At 55.6% G+C, this 18,055-nt stretch overlaps 1 protein-coding gene across 2 annotated transcripts in view; it reads right to left on the bottom strand.

The window, feature by feature from the left end:
* Window positions 1–55: 55 nt before the first annotated feature.
* The window catches only part of NGEF (neuronal guanine nucleotide exchange factor), a 52,304-nt gene continuing 34,304 nt past the window's right edge, over window positions 56–18,055 (bottom strand). For both annotated transcript variants that reach the window (XM_064517010.1, XM_064517011.1), the window contains 10 exons: window positions 15,092–15,252; window positions 14,753–14,905; window positions 12,563–12,692; window positions 11,717–11,791; window positions 9,202–9,291; window positions 7,376–7,539; window positions 6,148–6,303; window positions 3,527–3,606; window positions 2,975–3,079; window positions 56–2,459 (listed from right to left, as the gene is read on the bottom strand). In XM_064517010.1, coding sequence (XP_064373080.1) covers window positions 2,287–2,459; window positions 2,975–3,079; window positions 3,527–3,606; window positions 6,148–6,303; window positions 7,376–7,539; window positions 9,202–9,291; window positions 11,717–11,791; window positions 12,563–12,692; window positions 14,753–14,905; window positions 15,092–15,252 — 1,287 coding nt within the window. In that variant the 3' untranslated portion in view covers window positions 56–2,286. The remainder of the gene's footprint in view (window positions 2,460–2,974; window positions 3,080–3,526; window positions 3,607–6,147; window positions 6,304–7,375; window positions 7,540–9,201; window positions 9,292–11,716; window positions 11,792–12,562; window positions 12,693–14,752; window positions 14,906–15,091; window positions 15,253–18,055) is intronic.

Below are 18,055 nucleotides of genomic sequence, written 5' to 3'. Positions count from 1 at the left end.
TGCGATGGCGGGAGGCGCGTGGGGGCGGAAGGAGAGGCAGGCGGCGGCGCTGGTGCTGGCTTGCTCAGCTATATTTCATCACAAGGAAAACGAGACAACGAGAAGGTCCTTTCCGTCCGCTGAGGCAGCTGGCCGCGAGCCGGGGGCTCCCGCCTGCCCTCGGGGGCCCAGGCCCGCCCTGTACAACGCGTCGGACCACTGCGACGGGGGCCGCGGCCGAGCCAACGCGCTGGCTGCCGCTTGGTGCCTGAAAATGGCACAGCTCGTGCCTGGGCTTCGGAGCAGTAACAGGTCCCGGCAGAGCGAGAGGGGCCTGGGGCGGGGCTGGGGCTCGCTGGTGGGTCGCGGGGCAGCCCGGGCCCCCTCTGCGCCGGAGCAGTGCAGTGAGGCGCTGGCGACCAGCCTGGGACACCTGGACCAGCCCAGCGACCAGCCAGCGAGGTAACGCTCTGCCAGGCGAGCGACTGTTGGTGTACGGTGAGGAACACCCCGGACAGACATGGGGCTGCCGGGCCTGGGCTGGCGGCTGCTCTGCCAAGCCGGAGGATCTGGGATGTGCCGACTTCTCAGGTAACCTCAAGGCCTCCCTGCGGCGGGAGCTCCCCTGGGTCAGAGAAGCTGCAGCGGCTGCACCCCGGGCTGCGAGTCCCGTTGTACTCAGGGAAGCTGGCTGTGGGGTGTTGTTGGGGGGTGGCCTCATTTGGTGGCACGGACGTGGTGGCACTGAGCCGGGCGCGAGGAGCGAAACCCCTCAGCTCTTCCTTCGCTTCCCGGCAGTACAGCCACAGGGACGGCAGCAGGGCTGACGCTGCTCCGACTGTCCCCGGGCTGCGGCACCGGTGGGGCCAGGCCGGAGGGCAGCCGCAGCCCTCCCTGCCCCGCTGCAGGCTTGCTTGTCCTCCCCTCAGCGCACACCCCACCTGCGACCTCGCCAGCCCTGTCCAGCAGCCGCCGCGGTGCTGCTCCCACCCTGCACCCGCGTGGCGGCGGCGGGAGGGAGCCGCTCTGTCTCCGTCCCTTCTTCCAGCACAACCTCGCGCTGCCCGGGTGACCGAACAGCCGCGGTTCCCTGAGGGGCGCTGGCTGCAGCTCAGGACCAGCCCGTCCGCGGCTGCAGCTAAGAGGGGGCCCCTTGGCAGCGGCCAGGCGCAGGACTGTTCGAACAGCAGGCAGCTGCCGCGGGGCTGCTTCGTGCTCGGCCCGTCCCCCGGCCGCTCTCGGCGCTGCGCCCTGGGCTGCATGCGATGCTCAGTGCCGCGGCTGGCAGGAGCGGCCATCCGGCTCTGCTGGCGCCAGGATTTGCTTATATACACGGAGGTGAGGCCGCGCGCGGAGGTCGCACGCGCGGGCTGTGCGCACGGCAGGGCAGTGGGGGTCACACGCATGCAGGCAGCGCTTGCTGGGCCTTCCTGCCGCTCCCGGGACGGGCTCCTGGGTTGGCTTCGGCTCGAGCGGTCTCTCTGCAGCCCCATGGGCTGGTAGCGGCCCGGCTCGCTGTGGCAGCGGTGCGTGAAAACAGTTTGCACGAGGTTTCTGCTGCAGGTCAGTCGCCGAGGCGCGCCGGTGCCCCTCGGCACGCCCCGAAGTGGGAGACCCGTGGGGCGGCCTGGGGAGACGGGCGTGCTGTCCTCGGCGGTGGCTCTGGAAGGGGGGTGCTGCTCCGGGAGCCTCGAGGCAGTTCCCGGACGTGCTTCGAGGCTTTCAGGAGGGCAGAAACACGGGTCGGGGCTGCGAGGCCGGGCTTTGGGTGGCAGGGGGCTGCATCCGGGGCGTTTGGGAGTGTTTGACTGGCAGCAGAGAGAGGGTCGGCCCTCGGGAACGGGCCCCACGGCTTCGCAGAGGGACGGGGACCGGGAAGTGGGATTCCTGGGGGCCACATCCCAGCCACGGTGCTGATGGCCACTGCGAGACGAGGCGCGGCAGCTCCCCGCCTCACTTTCCACCCCCTAAAGTGCAGTGTTAGGAGGCCCCAAGCTCACAGGCGCTTCCCCAGGCGTAGCCGTAAGCGCTCATCCCGGGCGATGCTCTTCGGAGCTTTGCAGCACATCTGGGAAGGGGTTATTGTAGCCGGATCGAAGCACTGGTCTCCAGGGCAGGATCAGTGCTGCAGAGCGTGGAGGGGAGCCCAGGAACACGAGTCTGCTGGCTCAGGGGTGCCTGCGCTCAGCCTGGCACAGCAGGCCCCGTGCCACCGCGTCCTGCAGCGCCGCACCGCGCCCCCCCGGCCGGCAGCCTCTGCCCTCGCCCAGAGCCGGAGGCGCTCCAGCCGCTCGGGGACGCCGGCGGTCATTGGCGATTCCTGCTGCCCAGTTTCCTCCGCTGACTGTCATCGGACTTGTGCACCCGGAAGCACTCCTTCAAGTTCTGGGCTCGGATTTTGGGGTTCAGGATCTCCTCCCCCATAGAACTGGGGAACCAGCCCCTCTCCTGGTCGTGAAGACGCTCCCCGAATATCCAACCTGAGCAGAGAGAGAGAAGGGGCTGAATCGGGAAGGACCGGCCCTCGCGCCTGCGCTGGGACGGTCGCGCGGGAAGACGCCTCCGGAGCTGGCAGTGCTTTCGGGAAGCTGCCGTCAGCGACTCGGAGGCCTGTGCTGGAGCAGACCCAGTAAAGGCAGCAGGCGGCCAGCCTGCCTAAGCAGCGCCGTGTTTGGACAACTGGCTGAAGGGACGTGAGCAGAAAGCAGACGCTCTGCTTCCCGTGAGCCTGCTCAGCCCGCCCCTGATGCCCCCGGAGCGATCCCCGGCAGAGACCCCGCGTGACTGAGCTCCCTAGCCGGAAAAGCGCGTGCCGTGGGGACCGGCGCCGGGTGGCTGTGAAGCACCATCAAGGTGAGAACAGGCCAGGGCGGCTTTGCCGAGCGCCAGGAGAGGGAGCAACTCCCTCAGCTGCAACGCCGGGGTCTCCCCACGACTGTCTACAGCAAAGCGCTGTGCTCCGGCAGGGACCCCAGGCCTGGCCCCCCGCCCTTACCGTCGTCTGTCTTGTCCAGGATGTTGAGGACGTCTGCCAGCTCCAAGGACAGCTCGTCCGGCTGCTGGGCCACGTACGGGTGGACGCACTGGATCTGCGGGCAGTCTGCCGAGGGACAGGGCGAGAGTGAGGGACAGGCAGGAGCCCGCGGTGGGACCGCAGGGCCGAGGTGGGTGTAATGCCCCGCAAACCGCCCCTCCAGCCGGCCAAGGGCCCTGGAGGGAGGGTAGAGCTGAACCGTGGCGGCCAAGGGGTGTCCCCGCTGCAGGGGCTGGAGAAGCGCGTGGGTGAGCAGCTCGCTGGGAGCGAGTCTCCTGCCGCAGGGCACCCCAGGAGCGGTTTGGGAGGGATGGGGAGGCCTGGCTCAGACCTGCTGGAGGGGAGCGAGGTCAAGGCCAGGTGCAGGGACGAGCGGTGTCAGTGGTGGAAAGACGAGGGGAGCCCAGGGAGAGAAGGGCAGCTCCAGGCCCGGGGCTGGATGGAGAAATTGGAGGAGAAGGTGCCCTGGGGCAGGGGTGAGGAGCTCCCCAGGCCCCATGTCGTGTCTCTTACCAACAAGTCTGGATGTAAACGAAACGAACTTGGTTCTCCGGTTCGGGGCTAACGAAATCATCCAGCGCTTCATCTCGCTCCTGGACAGGGAAGACAAATGGAAGCAGTGAGCATGAGACAGTCGTAGGGACCCTGGGCTTCCCAGACAGCCCTGCACTCCTAATTCCTCCTCTCCCAGCCCTTCCCTGCCTGTTCCCCTGGGGTCCTGCACCCGCCAGTGGTGCTGGGCCCGCGGGGGCCTCTCCTGGTGGCCATTCGGAGGAGAAGGCCCAGGTTACAGCAGACGTGCCGGTGCCCTGCTTGGCTCCGCTGCTTTTTCGGGCCAGCAGAGCACGCAGGTGGGCTCGTGCCGCGGCCCCGGTGCGCAGGCCGGCCGGCCCCGCGGGCAGCTGCGGAGCAGCACGGCTCCAGAGAGCCAGCGGCAGCGAGAGCGGCCCGGCCTCCTCTGAGCCCTGGGCAGCGAAGGCCGCTCCTAGCTCGGCTAGACCAACGGGAGCTGTTTTTCCTGGGGAAACGCGGTTAGAGGACCCATCTATTCCCGCAGCTGCTGTGTGGGAACGTTTCAAGGGCAGAGCAGAGGAGTTCATTTGCAGACTAATGTTGCAGTACATCAAGGGTAGCACTCGCTTGGCAGCGGACGAGATGACAGAGCCATGTGAACGCGCTGCTAGCTCCAGCACGCTGTTATTAAATGCGAAACTCTGCCTGCAGCAGGAAGGTGAAGATTTCACACGCGTGGGAGAAGCCCAAGCGCTGGTGCTCCCTCGAGGCCTCCTCCAGCCCTGCCTGGAAACGGGGCAGTTCGCGTCCACGCGCTGCAGCTTCTGCCTCGAGCGGCAGCTCTGCCAGCCCGGGCCCCGAGGGAGCCACAGTTCTCTGCCTCCTTGGACGGCAGCTTTAACACCTGAACTTGACACACAGCTAAAGCCCCCGGAGCGTCCTCTGGCAGGAGGGAGGCCTGAAAGGGAGATGCGAAGGACGAGCACCGACAGGCTGATCCGCAGGGCCGGGAACACCTTGTGCTTCGGGCTGAGCGGCAGCACCAAGGACCAGTGAATCCCCCTGCGGCCGCAGTCGAGCGCAGCCCCTCGTGCCACGAAGACGTGCAGGACGAGGGCCCTGTGCGCTGAGCGGGGCCATGCAGAGATCAGAGTGACCGAGGGTCTCGTCATGGTCGTGGCCCCAGCTGTGGGCTGAGCTGGCGGCCTTGCACACAGCTCCTTGCAGGGCCCTTCAGAGCTGCCCTGTAGCCCCTGGCTCCTCTCAGCCCTGCGAAGCAGATGCACTAATCTCTGCGTGGCATCCATTTCCCTCTGTTAAATCCTCAGTTGTCTTTACCCAAACCACTGCTTTGTGCCCTGGAATAGCAGCCTTCAGCAGTTGCTGCAGCGCATCTCAGCACACAGAGCCCTCTTGGCAAGCCCTGTGCCGGACCTCGTACTCGCCGTGGCTGTCAGCAGAGAGGGCGCGATGCGGAAGCACAGAAATGCAATCACCTCCCCCGAGCTGAGACGAACCCCGGCCTGGTTTATCAGTCTCTGCACAGCTCAGTCTCACGGACAGCAAATGTGTTTGCCCTGCATAACGTGACTGACGGCTCTATTTTGAGTACAGCAAAGCTACATCACGTGTTTGGAGGGAAGGTGCAGTTGCTTGCCGTGCTGCGGGCTCGTCCTCCTGACCCAGGCGCTGCGCCGTGGTGAGGAGTCGGTGCAAGCCCAGGCCTGCAGCAGGACGTGGGCAAGGATCCCACTCGGGGCTGCCGGCTGTTCAAGGATGTGGCTGTCAAACACTGGCCTCTTGAGGGCAAAACTTCCAGCTGAGGGCATACATCATCTCCAGGAGCTGTGTAGCTGATGCTGCAGATGCACCTATACAACACACCTATATGGTGCAGCTATTGTGCCTGGAAAACCACGGGCCTCGTAAGAAACTGAGACCAGTGAAAAAGGCAGGCCCTGAGCTCTGAAACAATCACGTCTGTGTTAGCGCAGCTGAATCATTTGCCCGGTCTGAGCTTGTTGGAGCCTAAAGGGAAAAATCAGTGAGCCAAAAAACCCGTAGCCAGGGAGACAAGGAGGCCCCGAGCAGCACAAGGGCTGCTGCAAGATCGGGCTTGGCTGCAGAAGGCGCTGAGGAAGAGGCCTCTTCTCACGCCTTTGCCCACGAGCAGGAGCGGCTTTGCTTCACAGGGCTGACCAGGCACGACCTCGGCTCGACGGAGCCGCCGGCAGCGTAACTGCGCAGCATGTGCCTTGCTTGCTTTTACTCTCTGAAAGTGCCACAGGCTGCAAATCAAATGGGCTCCTCTGGGGGGGCTGATTGCTGACCTGCGTCTCGGAAAGCAAAGCGCCTGTCCTCACCAGGATGCCCCAAACACCCTGTGCAGGAGAAAACCCGCCTCGTTCAGCAGTGCCTTTCAGCAGGAGACTGAAGGCAGCTCAGGGCAGCGGCGCTGGGCAGAGAGCTTTGCAGGGCCGGCGGCAATGGCCTAAGCCCAGCTGCTGCAGGGGCATTTCTGCCGGCCTGACCCTGGCAAGCCCTGGAGGCTGGGCCCTGCGCAGGCCGGGCGCACGGGGGAGCAACGCCGAGTGCCGGCGGGGCGACTGCGTCGTACTCACTGGGACGAGGCCTTCAGCATGTAGCTGACCTCCCGGTCGTCTGCGTTCTCCAGCAGTCTCAAGATGAAGACGTTGGCCAAACTCTGCCCCTGGTCTTCCAGCTCTTCCACCCGAAGGAGCCCCCGGGGGGCTGAGTCGAACACTTGGTACTTGTCCCTGGGAGAGGTTAAAGAGAAGATTAGGAAAAGTCTGCAGTTACCGCAGGAGAGTTTGGCTTCAGCCACCCAGAACTGTACTGGGGACACAGAATGGGAACGTCTGCACGGCAGGAGGAATAAAAGATATCTTGCTACAGGCAGGGATAGGCTGGTGGCTACAAAACCCCGTCGCACAGCAAGAGACCCTCTCCTCGCTCTGCCATAGGCATCCCGCACGGCCTGGAACAGGCTGCTTGCTCTGTGTCTGAGCTCCCCGCGCACCAGACACAGATGGTGCTCCCTCAAAGGGCCCTGTAAGGCTTAATTCATTCCTACTTGTAAAATGCCTCTGTGTTCTCTGGATGTAAGCTGCCACAGAAGCAAAGTATTTCTAGGCATACAGACGCTGCGGCAACATGTTTATTAGAAACGCTGGACTGGTGAGATGCTCCCTGCCGGTGAGCCTCGTCAACGCCACAAAGAACGCGCTGTTCTCCGGGACCCGTCTGCTTGTGCTGCTGTGCTTCACCAACCTCTAGTTGCACAAGACGCGGTCTGAGGAATGACGACTTCCTCCTCCTGAGGCAGGTTACACCATGCTAAATACAATCTCTAGCCTTAGGCCTAAGCTTATACCCCTTCCCGCCGCTCGGACTTTCTGGCCTGCTTTCTTGGATGTTCAACTGACTAAATCTGAGTGGCTCTTCAGGCTAGCAATGAGTTTAAAAAAAAAAAAAAAAAAAAAATCGCTGCCTGGTAGGAAGGTAGCCCCTTGGGTCAGCCCACAAGCTCTGCAGAAGCTGTTGGATATGTGCTCGCCTACCCTGCTGGGAGACCCAGCCTAAAGTCTGCTAAGTCCTGCTTGCAGTAAAGTTTGGGCTTGGGAAAGCTGTGCCACCCGTGAGCAGCAACTGCTCACCAGCTGCGCTCCAAGGCGAGGGGACTGCTGACTGAAGGCGGCTGCACAGGCCAGGCTAGGCTGCGCAGTGCCTGCGGGCACAGGAGGGGGACACCGTGCCACTGCTTCGATAAACCCTTGGGCAAGCAGGACGTCTGAGGTGCTCCGTGTGCCACCTGAATCTTGCACTCACCCAGGAATTTGCCTGCAAATTACCAGCAGGTCATTGAAAAGGAACAGGTAGATTTCCCTGAAGAGCTTCTTGGTACGAAGCGTGCGCGATGTCTTTGGACCGTTCATTTGCTGCAGTTCCCCCTGCTTCAGGAGCCAGCGGGAGTGCGAGATGATGGGCACGGACTGGACGTGAGGGAAAGAGAGCAAAGATCAGAAGAGCAGCAAAGCCCCACGGGCCGCACGGTCGAGACGGAGACGGGGAAGGAAGGGCAGCGGGCTCCCACCGCCCGAACGCGCACTGCAGGGGATGGACCACGGCAGCGCAGAGGTCAGCGCGCGCTGCCACCCGCCCCTCAGCCCAGCACGGAGCCGTAACGAGCTCAGACAAGGCCACAGCTGAGGGGCCCAAGGACGATCGACTACCAAAGCGAGGACGGGGCTGCTCAAGTGCCAAGTGCTGGATGCAACCACCCCCTGCACAGCCTGCGGGATCCCACAGCTGATGAGCTGGGCTGAGCCTTTCCATCAGAGACACTGCAGCCTCCAAAAACCTGTATTTGGCCTTTTGGCTACAAAAAAAACAGGTTCCCACTGGTTAGGTCTGTCCCATCCAGGATCCGATTCCGTCCAAGCAATCAAAGCGCAACAGTGCTTTGGCTGGGGTTTTAATCACATAAATAATTAATTTAAAAACAAGAACCCCAGTACAAAGGTCATCTAGTATTAGAAAAACACTTCAGTTTCCATGACTGAAATATTGGAAAATATCAGCATAACTGCTGCCCTTTCCGCCTTCGCTCCCGCTCCAGGTTGATCATATGCACTGCGGCGCAATCTCTCACTCCATAGCATCTTCTGCAGGGGAGCCCTGCCGGCGCCAGCGCCCAGGGCAGACCCGCAGCGGGGATGAACCAGCCCCTGCCTGTCACTGCCGCCTCGGCTTTAGAAGAGGTGGAGGCGGTCTTGTGGCTTCCACAACCCAGCGCCATCCTGCAAACTGTGGTCTAGCCCTGGAGTCTGGAAAATCAAATTTTTGGGGTGCCCAGTGGGGCCTGCCAAACAAGCAGGCTCAAATTTTTTGTGCTTCAGTTACTCAGCTGTGTAAAATGGTTGCTGGGAAGCTAAATACGCTCCTTAAAGTTTGTTAAGCGCACAGATCTGAAGAGCATCCCCCTAACACTCAAGAAAAAAAAATCAGCAACTTTATACTCAGCCCTGGAGTTTCCTGGCATGTATTAAACGAGATCTGCTCAAACTCCCTCAATACTGATTAACCGAGTCATTAACTGAGCGGAGCCAGAATAGAGCATGAGCAGGTAATTAAGGGACTGTACATAATGCATATACACAGGGCTGAATTAAAATTATGTGACAGCCTCCATTTTGGTATTATCCAGCTTTGAAGTGTTTTACTTTGTAGCTTTAATCTGCCTTTAATGTCACTTGTAATGTAAAATGATAGCAAAAAGCTAAGCTGCATTCTGAAGAGCGGTAAGAGCCAGAGCCAGAACTGAGCGTTGGAGCAGGAGATACCCTACACGCACAGGCGCTTTGACAGCAGCGTGCCACACCTCTGTACGCGCACAGCTGGCTCCGGGGTGGCCTCTGCGGTGCACGTGCACTGAGACCACCCCCGCCCCCATCCTGGCGCACATACGGCCCTGCCCACGGCGGCTCCATCCCCTTCAAAAGCTCTGGAGCGGGACGGCACAGGCCAGGCAGGGCCCTGCCACCACCAAACGCTCACAAAAAGGAGCGTGACCAGGTTACTGCTAGTGCGTATGTGCACACAGTGCCCAGATGCTGTCGGTTCGCTCTGCAGGGATTACCAGCCCATGCTTATACCTTGATCTTAAATTCCAGTTTCTTCTGGATGCTGATCATCTGCTCTGTTCGGCTCATCTTCCTGACACCTTCATTGCATGCTTTCACCACCTGGGAGAAGGAGAGAGCAGCAGGATTTACCTCCAACAGCCTAAGCAGGCAAGTGAGGATGGACAACACGGAAAGGGCTGACTGTGATGGGGAAAGGGCAGATGTTAACGCGCTGTCTTCCCAGGTGTTTCCTTAAGGTTTTCATGAAACCAGCACTGGTAGAGGTTTGCATATTTGCTTATTTCCTGGCTGCACTGCGCCACAGTGGTTCAAACGTGGCCACGAGTGAGCAGACACTGCACTGGCAGAACGAGAAGGTACAGCAGTTGTAGGGCCCTTGTCTAGCTCCCCTTTGCGCCATGTATCTGAAGCTCGTCGAGGGTATCTGGAGACACGTCAGGGCTGCAGGAGCTGGGCTGGACCCTCCGGGAATGCCAGAGGGGTGCTGGTATTCCTCCCCACTGTCCACGTCTTCAGTATGGCCTGGAATGTGTGTTTTACCCGGATGCCCACGAGCTGTGGGAGCTGGAAAGCCCGGCGATACAGCCTAGAGGAGCCTTGTGACCTGCAGGCTCTGCACAGGACTGAAACAGGGAGCAGCCCTGGTGCGAGCTGACTACACCCGAGCTGCTCAGTAACAGGCACTGACCGAGCCAGGCTCTTCCAGCAGCACTATATTCTCATGAAAAAGAACAAAAGGACAGAAGGTGTTACAGCTGAAAGCTGAATGTCAGAGGACATTTTAGATGGCTACATTCAGCCATTGAACCGGACAGTATTAAGCAACACTCCTGGCTGCACAGCAAAGGGAACAGCTCATTTGCCAGATCCTGACACACCATGTATCTTCTCTTCTTTGTCCCCAACATTTAAAACAAGAAGCACACACACAGTATCATCTTCAAGGAGAGAAGGAAGCCAAAGCTTGTCATTTCAGCGACTGAAACACTGTGGTTCTGCCGAGCAGTGCCAGATGCCAGGGCTATGAAACCTCCCAGGGGAGGAGACGTCTGTGGTACAGAGTCCGGCTGTGTCCTGAGTACAAACATTGTACAAATTTGTACAAATCGACAAAAACGCAGCCAATGTGCAGGCAGTACCCAGTTGCAGGGACCTTAACCTAGATGCCACTGCCTGTTTCATAAGGATCAAATCTCTAGAGAACTGACTAGTTAGAAAAACCGTGTTGGAGAACAAGCTCCACCTTATGCATGCTGTGTTTCTGCTACTGAAAATCCACCAGAATACCAGCAACTGAAACTGCGCTCAGCTCCTACCTATCCAACAGGACCCTTACACAGAAAGTATGTACCAGCTGGCCTCTGCTATAATGCCTGTACCTAGCTGGAAGTTAAGCATGTAAACTTTAATATTTACAGATAAGCAGCCATGTGAAGGAATTTATGAAATGGTTGCAGTGAGTCATTGACAGATGAGTATTTCTCTGCCAGCAACTGTAGTCATCTGTGTACTGCAGTAACAGCCTTCCTCAGGCTTTTGACCAATGGAAAAACAAGTGGCTACCAGATATGTGACAAGGGATTCTGCAAACGCAAAGCAATGCCAAGTATTTATCATTGCTAAGGTCTCCTCCTCTGTCCCAAGCAATTACCAAAGCATACACGCTTCCTAGACTAGTTCAGGGCAAATCCAAGATGCCACTGATGGCTTTTTTGTGCTAGTACTTTGATCAGAAGCTACAGCCATATCCTGAGGCTGATGTTCTGCCACATTTTTTTCAACTTAAAATGTTTATATTGAACTGCAGGATTCAGGAGATGCCCCAAGCTCCTGATGAAGCAGGCTTCAAACACCTCGGTGCCTGCAGCCCCCTGTCCCAGCCCACAGGGCTGCCGCAGTTCCTCACCACTCAAACACGTAGCCTGGAGGTGGCAACACCCTGTCCGACCACGTCAGGAACAGCCTAAATGGAAAACACCCCAAACACCCTCCCAGTGTGTTGTGCACAGCATTAACTAGCACAACTGAATTGTGCCTGTATGCCACACCTACGTACCAGCTTCAGGGAAGACAGCTAAACACAGGCTTAAGCACTTCATTAAGAAACTGCTATTTCTTAGGTCAGAGGAGGAAGTGTGCTATACTGGAGGAAACCTGACACAGTTGTACTCTGCTGCCTGTTGCAGCTAATTACATCTCTCTGTGGGATCCATCACCTTCAGGTAGCTGTAAAAACAGTCTGTATTCTTGAACGCCCCAAGGGGAAATATTCTCTCTGCCCTTTCCTACAGAGGAAGCATATATGTCTGTTGTTAGCAGGGGATTCCTCACCACTGACATCTAACGGCTGCTAGACTCGTCCATCTGTGAGAGCAAGGAAGATGTAAAAGAAATCACTCCTGAAGTGCGGTGTCAGGATTCAATGAGAAAGCTCCAGGAGTGAATATGGTTTGGAGGTCTTTACTAGAAAACTGAGCATGATGGCTTATTTTTAATGGCCTTCATTTAGCTCTTTCAAACTTACCGTTTCCAGCTCCTTATGTGCATCCAGGGCAGTGGTTTCCCTCTCAGACTTCTCTTCCACTTTCTTCAAAATGTTCTGCAGGGGAGCAAAGGCTGTGTTAACTCTGATCCTCGTCTGACAGCACAGAAAAGTCTTTGCTATCCTCAGAGTTATTTCTGGCCATCAGCCTAATTACAGGGTGGGTGATGGAGTACAGTGACTTTCACCTCTTAGTTCCTATACTTCATTAAATGCTGCTCCCATCTGACCACTATCCCATTTGATCCAAAAGGAATACAGCAGGCAGACGCCTATTTTTTTTAAATAATATTCACTAGAGCTGGCACAGATAGTGTTATTGGTAATCCGAGTGCAATAAGATCATTTGGGAACTAGCTGTTGCCTATGTCCTCCAGCACAGGGCTTAGACATGCTGGCACAGCATAGGAGGAAGACGACTGCCGCAAAAGGGCTCGCCAATGCCTGGTCCAACCCACTATGAGGTAAGGTAGCACATATGGAGCGTTCCCCTGTCCTGCAGCTACTCTGCACTGTGCATCCATGTCCTACCAGCAGGCAGCTGGGTTAATGGGATCGTTGCTACCCCTTTTAGCAGCTCCATGAAGCTCCCTTCAGCTCTTTTGTTCAGTAAAAGCTATGTGGCAAATTCAACATCAATTTGGAGATAGTTTCTGGGGAACTGGCAACGCTTTTCCATAGTTGTTGAGAATATCTGATTCTTTGGAAAGGCTTCATCCAGCTCTAGGCTTGATCTTGGCTGTATCTAAGCCTTGCATGTGACTGCTGGGTAGGAGAGTTCTGGGAGTGATCCAGAAGACCCTCAATATCACAGAAGAGCAAAACTACCTGCACTAGCAGCTTGAGTCGAGTGATCCTTTGAAATGGCAGAATCAGGAAGGAAGAAAAGGACAGGCCTTTGCACTTGGGATCCAGCTCCAGCTGCGATATCACTTCCCGGAAAGCTGGCTTGTCCTGCCTGAAGACAGAAGAGAGGGTTTTCAGTGCTACCCTGCCTGTCACCGCTGTGTAGGTGGGGACTCAAAAGCAGCCTGGTCTCAGAGACATCATCTGCCAGGCCTCTCCCAAGAACAGAAAAGAGGGGAGGAGGAGACTGAATGCTTCTAGGTGTATTTTGGTTTTAACCCAGGACTATTTATAGTGTTGGGGGATGGAAAAAATAGACTTCTAATGTACAAGCCATGGTAGTGGGTTCACATGTGTAGCACATCTAGCTTAGCAGCATACGCTGTGTGCGTAGGTGTGTGTGAATGGGGTGTGTGTCCAAGTAGATGAGTCAGCGGCATAATTATATATTTTTTAACAGTTGGATTTCTGTGACAAGATGAAATTCACACAGTCATAAGAACAAGACAAGCCACAAAACAGCTCAAACTTGGCTACTCTTGGCTGCTTAGCAGGAGGATGGAAATCCTATCTGGCCTGAGAAAGGCACAGAAGAGCAGGCTTGCTGCTGGAAATCCACCTGGCCATCCCTGCGCCCTCCCCGATGGCCTTCACAGCAGGTGAGCGGGTTGCTGGGCTGCAGACAAAGCTGCACAGAGCAGTCTCGCAAGCCCCAGCTGCCTTAGCCAAAGGCAACACCTCCTGGCAATGGTGAGGCCCTGCCTGAGGAAGGCTTGCACTACTGGGTGGGGTCCTGGTTGGTGACAACAGCACGGAAGTGAGGACCTTACTGACTATGCAAAACCTCTCTTTGCTGTATGGGACTCGCAACACTCCTAGAGAAGTTGTAAGTGTTTCTCTCTGCTGCAACAGGTACTCGTGTCACTGTGCGACTCGCTAGAGCCACAGCAGACCGGACCGCGTGTGTCTAAGAAACACAGCCAAATGTGGAGGGAACGGTGACACATGTCACGGTTTGAGTTCAGCCAAGGGCTGCAAAATCCTTGTGCTAGCTGGGAGCCTGTGGAAAAGAGTCTGTTCTTTTCAATTTGATTTATGTTCTCCCTCAGATCAAGAAAATGCTACCCTCTGAATTCCTGTCCAGGAACTCCTCTAACTCCAACAGGTCCTTTTCAAGCTTGGTTAATCCAACCTATTGCTAGCTCACTTCTGAGTATTTATCTAATAGCTCTAGACAAACTTTGTATTCTGCAGCTATTTTGCTCACCTCTGACTCAGGAAAACCCTGCAGTACCCTGCATTTGAAGAGAACAGTTGGCCAAGTTCAGCAGAGGCTCCATAGTGTTTTTTGCCTCAAAAGCTGGAGAGCAGAGAAAGGAAAGGATTAGGGCTCATTACACTCCCCTGAACCAGCTGCTGCTGGAAAGGAGGGAAGAAGGGAGGAAATACACAGGGCAGCATGTGCAATGGGCTGTCCTGAAAAAATCCAGGACATTGTAACTGAAGAAAAATTAATTCTCGTGCTGAAAGACAGGCTCATAGGGCACTCTGTCTTGAGCTGGTAGAACAGAATTCCTACCGGACCAAAAGACTTGCTAAACTTGAACGATGCTGCAAGAATGTCTTGGATTATATCCTCAGGCCCAGGTAATGCCTGAAAGTGTACTACCAGAATGTGAGGAAAACAGGGTTGTGGGTTTGGGGGGTTGTTTGTTTTTGTTTTGATTTTAAGAAAATTTTGTTCTTCTGGAAAATAATTTCTCAACTCTGGGAAGGTCATAGGTCTTGCTGAGAAGCTCAGTAAAAGCAGTGGCTGTTCTTGTCATCAGAGAGCTATGATTATGTTCTTGGCCTTTCTATCTGTTGCCTCTACTTGTACTTTAAAAATACACGTTTCACAACTCTGTTCTCATGCACACCGTAAATATTTCCCACATTTAGGAACTGCTGGCTCTGAATTTACTTGCTATGTTACTTATGCACTATATCACCACACCCTTACTATAAAGCCTTTTAATTGTGTTTGCTTTTTATAGGTGCAGTGTAAAATCAGAGAAGGGGGAACCCCTGCTTCCATACCACTTAGCCCTTTCTCATGATATTCAAATTACAGGTAAATCTGTGGCCTATACAATTTTGGCAAGTAATTTAGCATCAAGCACTGGAACTCACAGAAGCTGCTTGTAAGCTCTCTCCTGGTAGGTCTGGTTGGAGACGTAGGTGATGTACACGGAGAAGTGATTAACCGTATGCTGGTAGACAATGTCACACACGTCTGAGATCACAATATTCTCCTCCACCCGCTGCTCGAGGTCCAACAGGAACCTAGATGAGAAACCAGAGCTCAAATTAATTATCACCTGCCTGTCCCAGGTAGTTTCCAGCAGAAGCCCCTGGGGCTGAAAGCCGTGAAGGTGTCCGCACCTAGTCAGCTCCTTCATTCCTCTACAAACAAGGTAATCTAAAAGGGTCCCTTTCAGCTGGCCAAAAATCCAGCAGCAGTTGTCTTACCGCTCGCTAACAGCCATGACATCAAGCACATTGGAGAAGAGGATGTGTGCCTCAGACTGATGTAAGATCTTTTTCAGACGTTCGTTCTCCATGAAGTGAGACACCAGCAGGTTCAGGCTCTTGTAATAAGAGGCTTCAGAAGTAACCAGCTCAAACATGGCCTGGGGGAGAATCCCAAAGACAAGAAATCAGCAGGTACTTTCTGCTTTTACAGAGAGGTACGTACTGTGTTAACGGGAGCACCTGTGCTGCACGCAGTCCTGGGCACCGCACGCTCCCCTTCAGGCCCAGCGTGCAGGGAGAGGCAAGCACACAGTGACATTTGCTCTGCGTTACATAGGACAGTGACCTGAGCAGGGAAGGAGATAGCCTCCCTCAGCCTTGGGCCCAAGACCTTAGAGACCCTCCATCTAGCTCCTCCTGCCTCCCTCCTAAGCCATTGGTCTGGCCACAATTCCCCTGAATCTCTCCAGTAGATTTCCTCTCTATTTCTCATGAAATAGTCTGATTTCGTGTGCATGCACACACATAAGTGCTTCTCGGGCTCTCCCTTCCCTCCCTAGTGTCACGCAGTAAACATCAGTTCTGACCCACGGCTGCCCCAGGCGCCGGACTCCCTCATGCTTGCCACTGTCCCTCATGTCCCTCCCCCTTTTGGGGGGCTCTCCCAGCACCCCCACACACCCTCCCTGCCCCTGCAGCTCATGGCAAAGCTGCGTTGTTGCTCTGCTTATCACGGCTGGTCATGCTACCCAGGAGGGTCTCCTTGCCCCGTCCACCCTCTCGTTTTAGAAAAGCTTTGCTGTAGGGTGACTACAACAGCCAGCACGCTGCAGTCCCGGTGTGCGACGCGCTTCTTGGCGCAGACGTAATACAGATGTACAGCTGTGCCGCTCCAAGGCCCTGTGCGTTCCCTGACACTGAGCAAACACAGCTATCACTGCCCCAGCGAGGGCTCCTGTCGACCCCAGGCAGGCACGTTTCTGTCTCCATTCAAGAAGGACTGGGAGAAGACGTGCTAGTCCCTACTGCTACAGTAAACCATAAATAACCTCCACGTTCTAGCACTGGCTTCTCCTGTTAAAAGAGAAGCTTTTGGTGAAAAGCCCGGCTTCCCCGGGCCAGGGATGCGGTCTGGGGAAGCAGAAAGATAAACTGATGGTTTGGTTCGGAGATAAATCGTAAGTTAATGAGACGAGGACGTAAAGCCTTCTGCCCTCAGCAGGCGCTGCAGGGATGGTCAGCGATTACCGCCCGGAGCTCACTTGCTCTCCAGGTAAGTGTTTGTTGTCTTCATGCAGAACAGATAAAGCAGATGACTACTGACCCAAATACTGACTCCAGTAGCTGAAGTATGGTTAAATTAAGTCTCATAAGGGCTTCAACATAGAAAATCATTACAGCTTTCAGAAATCTCTTGACAAAGGTGTGCCGTGGGCTCCTAGTCCTGGGGCTGGCCCATGCTGCCCTCACTGAAAGAGGAACCTTTGGGGAGATCAGCGAAAGTCTCAGGTCATCGAGCTTGAGGCTGCTTCGATCCCTGAGCCCAAGCCCCCCCACTGCCCACATCCACTCCGCTGTCTCCTGGCGAGGGTGGGAGCTGGCCCCCGCCTCCGCTCTGTCCTCCGGGCAGCGCGGGTGCCCTCAGGGGCTGCTGGGCACAGCCAGGGTCGAGGAAGTCCAAGGGAGCAGCAAGGGAAGACTGCGTTTTTTTTAATGTTGCACGTATGGAAAAACAGCCAGTCAGCTGTGGGGCTTTTTCTAGTTTGGCCTTTTTGTTTTTAAATAAATTATTTTGAACTTTCCACTTATCGTTTTCAGGGCTTTTCCAGAAAAGATCGCTATGCCTCACAGAAGGACCCAAGATACTGAGATGTGGGTTATATACCTGACGCTCTGCTACAGTCCAATATTTAGGAGGATGAGCATGCTAAGGAGGGACTGTTATCAGATCCAGAGCCACTAAAATTCAGTTAAACTGACAACTCAGTGAGCGACTTTTCTGCGCTAACTGCAGTTCTCTGTGGGGCTGGTAGCCTAAGACATCTTCTCGGTGGGCAGTAAGTCCAGATAAGTAGGTGGTCCTCTGCCGTGCCACAGGAGGAGGTGGTGCCCGCACAGTCCCCAGGAGGGAAACAGAGCAAAGGGTGCGGGTGGAAACGAATGTACTTGGTCAGTATACTCATAACAGTTGGCATTTACGGAATGAAAGGATGTTTTATTTTTTTCGAGGCCGGATTCCCGGTGAGGAAGGTGGAGGAGTACCAACTCGGCTTGTCTGAACAGCTTCAGCGGGATGCGAGAACCTATCTCTAGAGACTGTATCTGCTAAATGCACCATTTACAGGCTTAACAGTACGATAAATCAGAGGAGAAACAGAAGCAGATAAAGATGTGACAAAGAATAAGAGAGGATGGGCTGAGACAGCAGCAAGTCCCTTCCAAATATACTGGCACTTGACCCCATAAGTCTTTTTACACCTCAGCCTTCCTAATGCTCCAAGCCAGGACTTTTCTCCTGCCAGGACTCTAAGGGTGGGGTGACTGTGATAGTCAAGACCACAGTCTGCCACTCTACTGCAGCCTTTCAGCCCTCCGACAACTTGCTGAATCTACAAGCTTGTTTCCTGATCTGTAGCTGCAGAACACCCTCCATCTCCCCCCGCATCTACCTTCAAAGAAATTCATTTGTGTTGGCTGTCCACCGTGGTGGCGGGTCCTAGACCTGCATGGGCCTGTGCAGAGTGTAAGCCATACCAAAAATACCCGAAAACCCGTGTGAAAATGTCAAGGCACAGGGTTCAGGCTTAAAGGAGATGCCAGGGCAAGTAAAGAACATCTCCATTGATTGGGACATGCTGCTGGAAGTATTCACTATGGCACGTGCAAGATATGAATTTCCTGAGTTACTTAAGAGATCCAGTTTGTCCTCTGCAGTCCCCAAAGTACCTACTCAAAACAGCC

The sequence above is a fragment of the Dromaius novaehollandiae genome, chromosome 9 (genome assembly GCF_036370855.1).
Source record: "Dromaius novaehollandiae isolate bDroNov1 chromosome 9, bDroNov1.hap1, whole genome shotgun sequence".
Lineage (NCBI taxonomy): Eukaryota > Metazoa > Chordata > Aves > Casuariiformes > Dromaiidae > Dromaius > Dromaius novaehollandiae.
The sequence above is the reverse complement of the archived record's forward strand: the minus strand, read 5'-3'. Positions and strand labels throughout refer to the sequence as shown.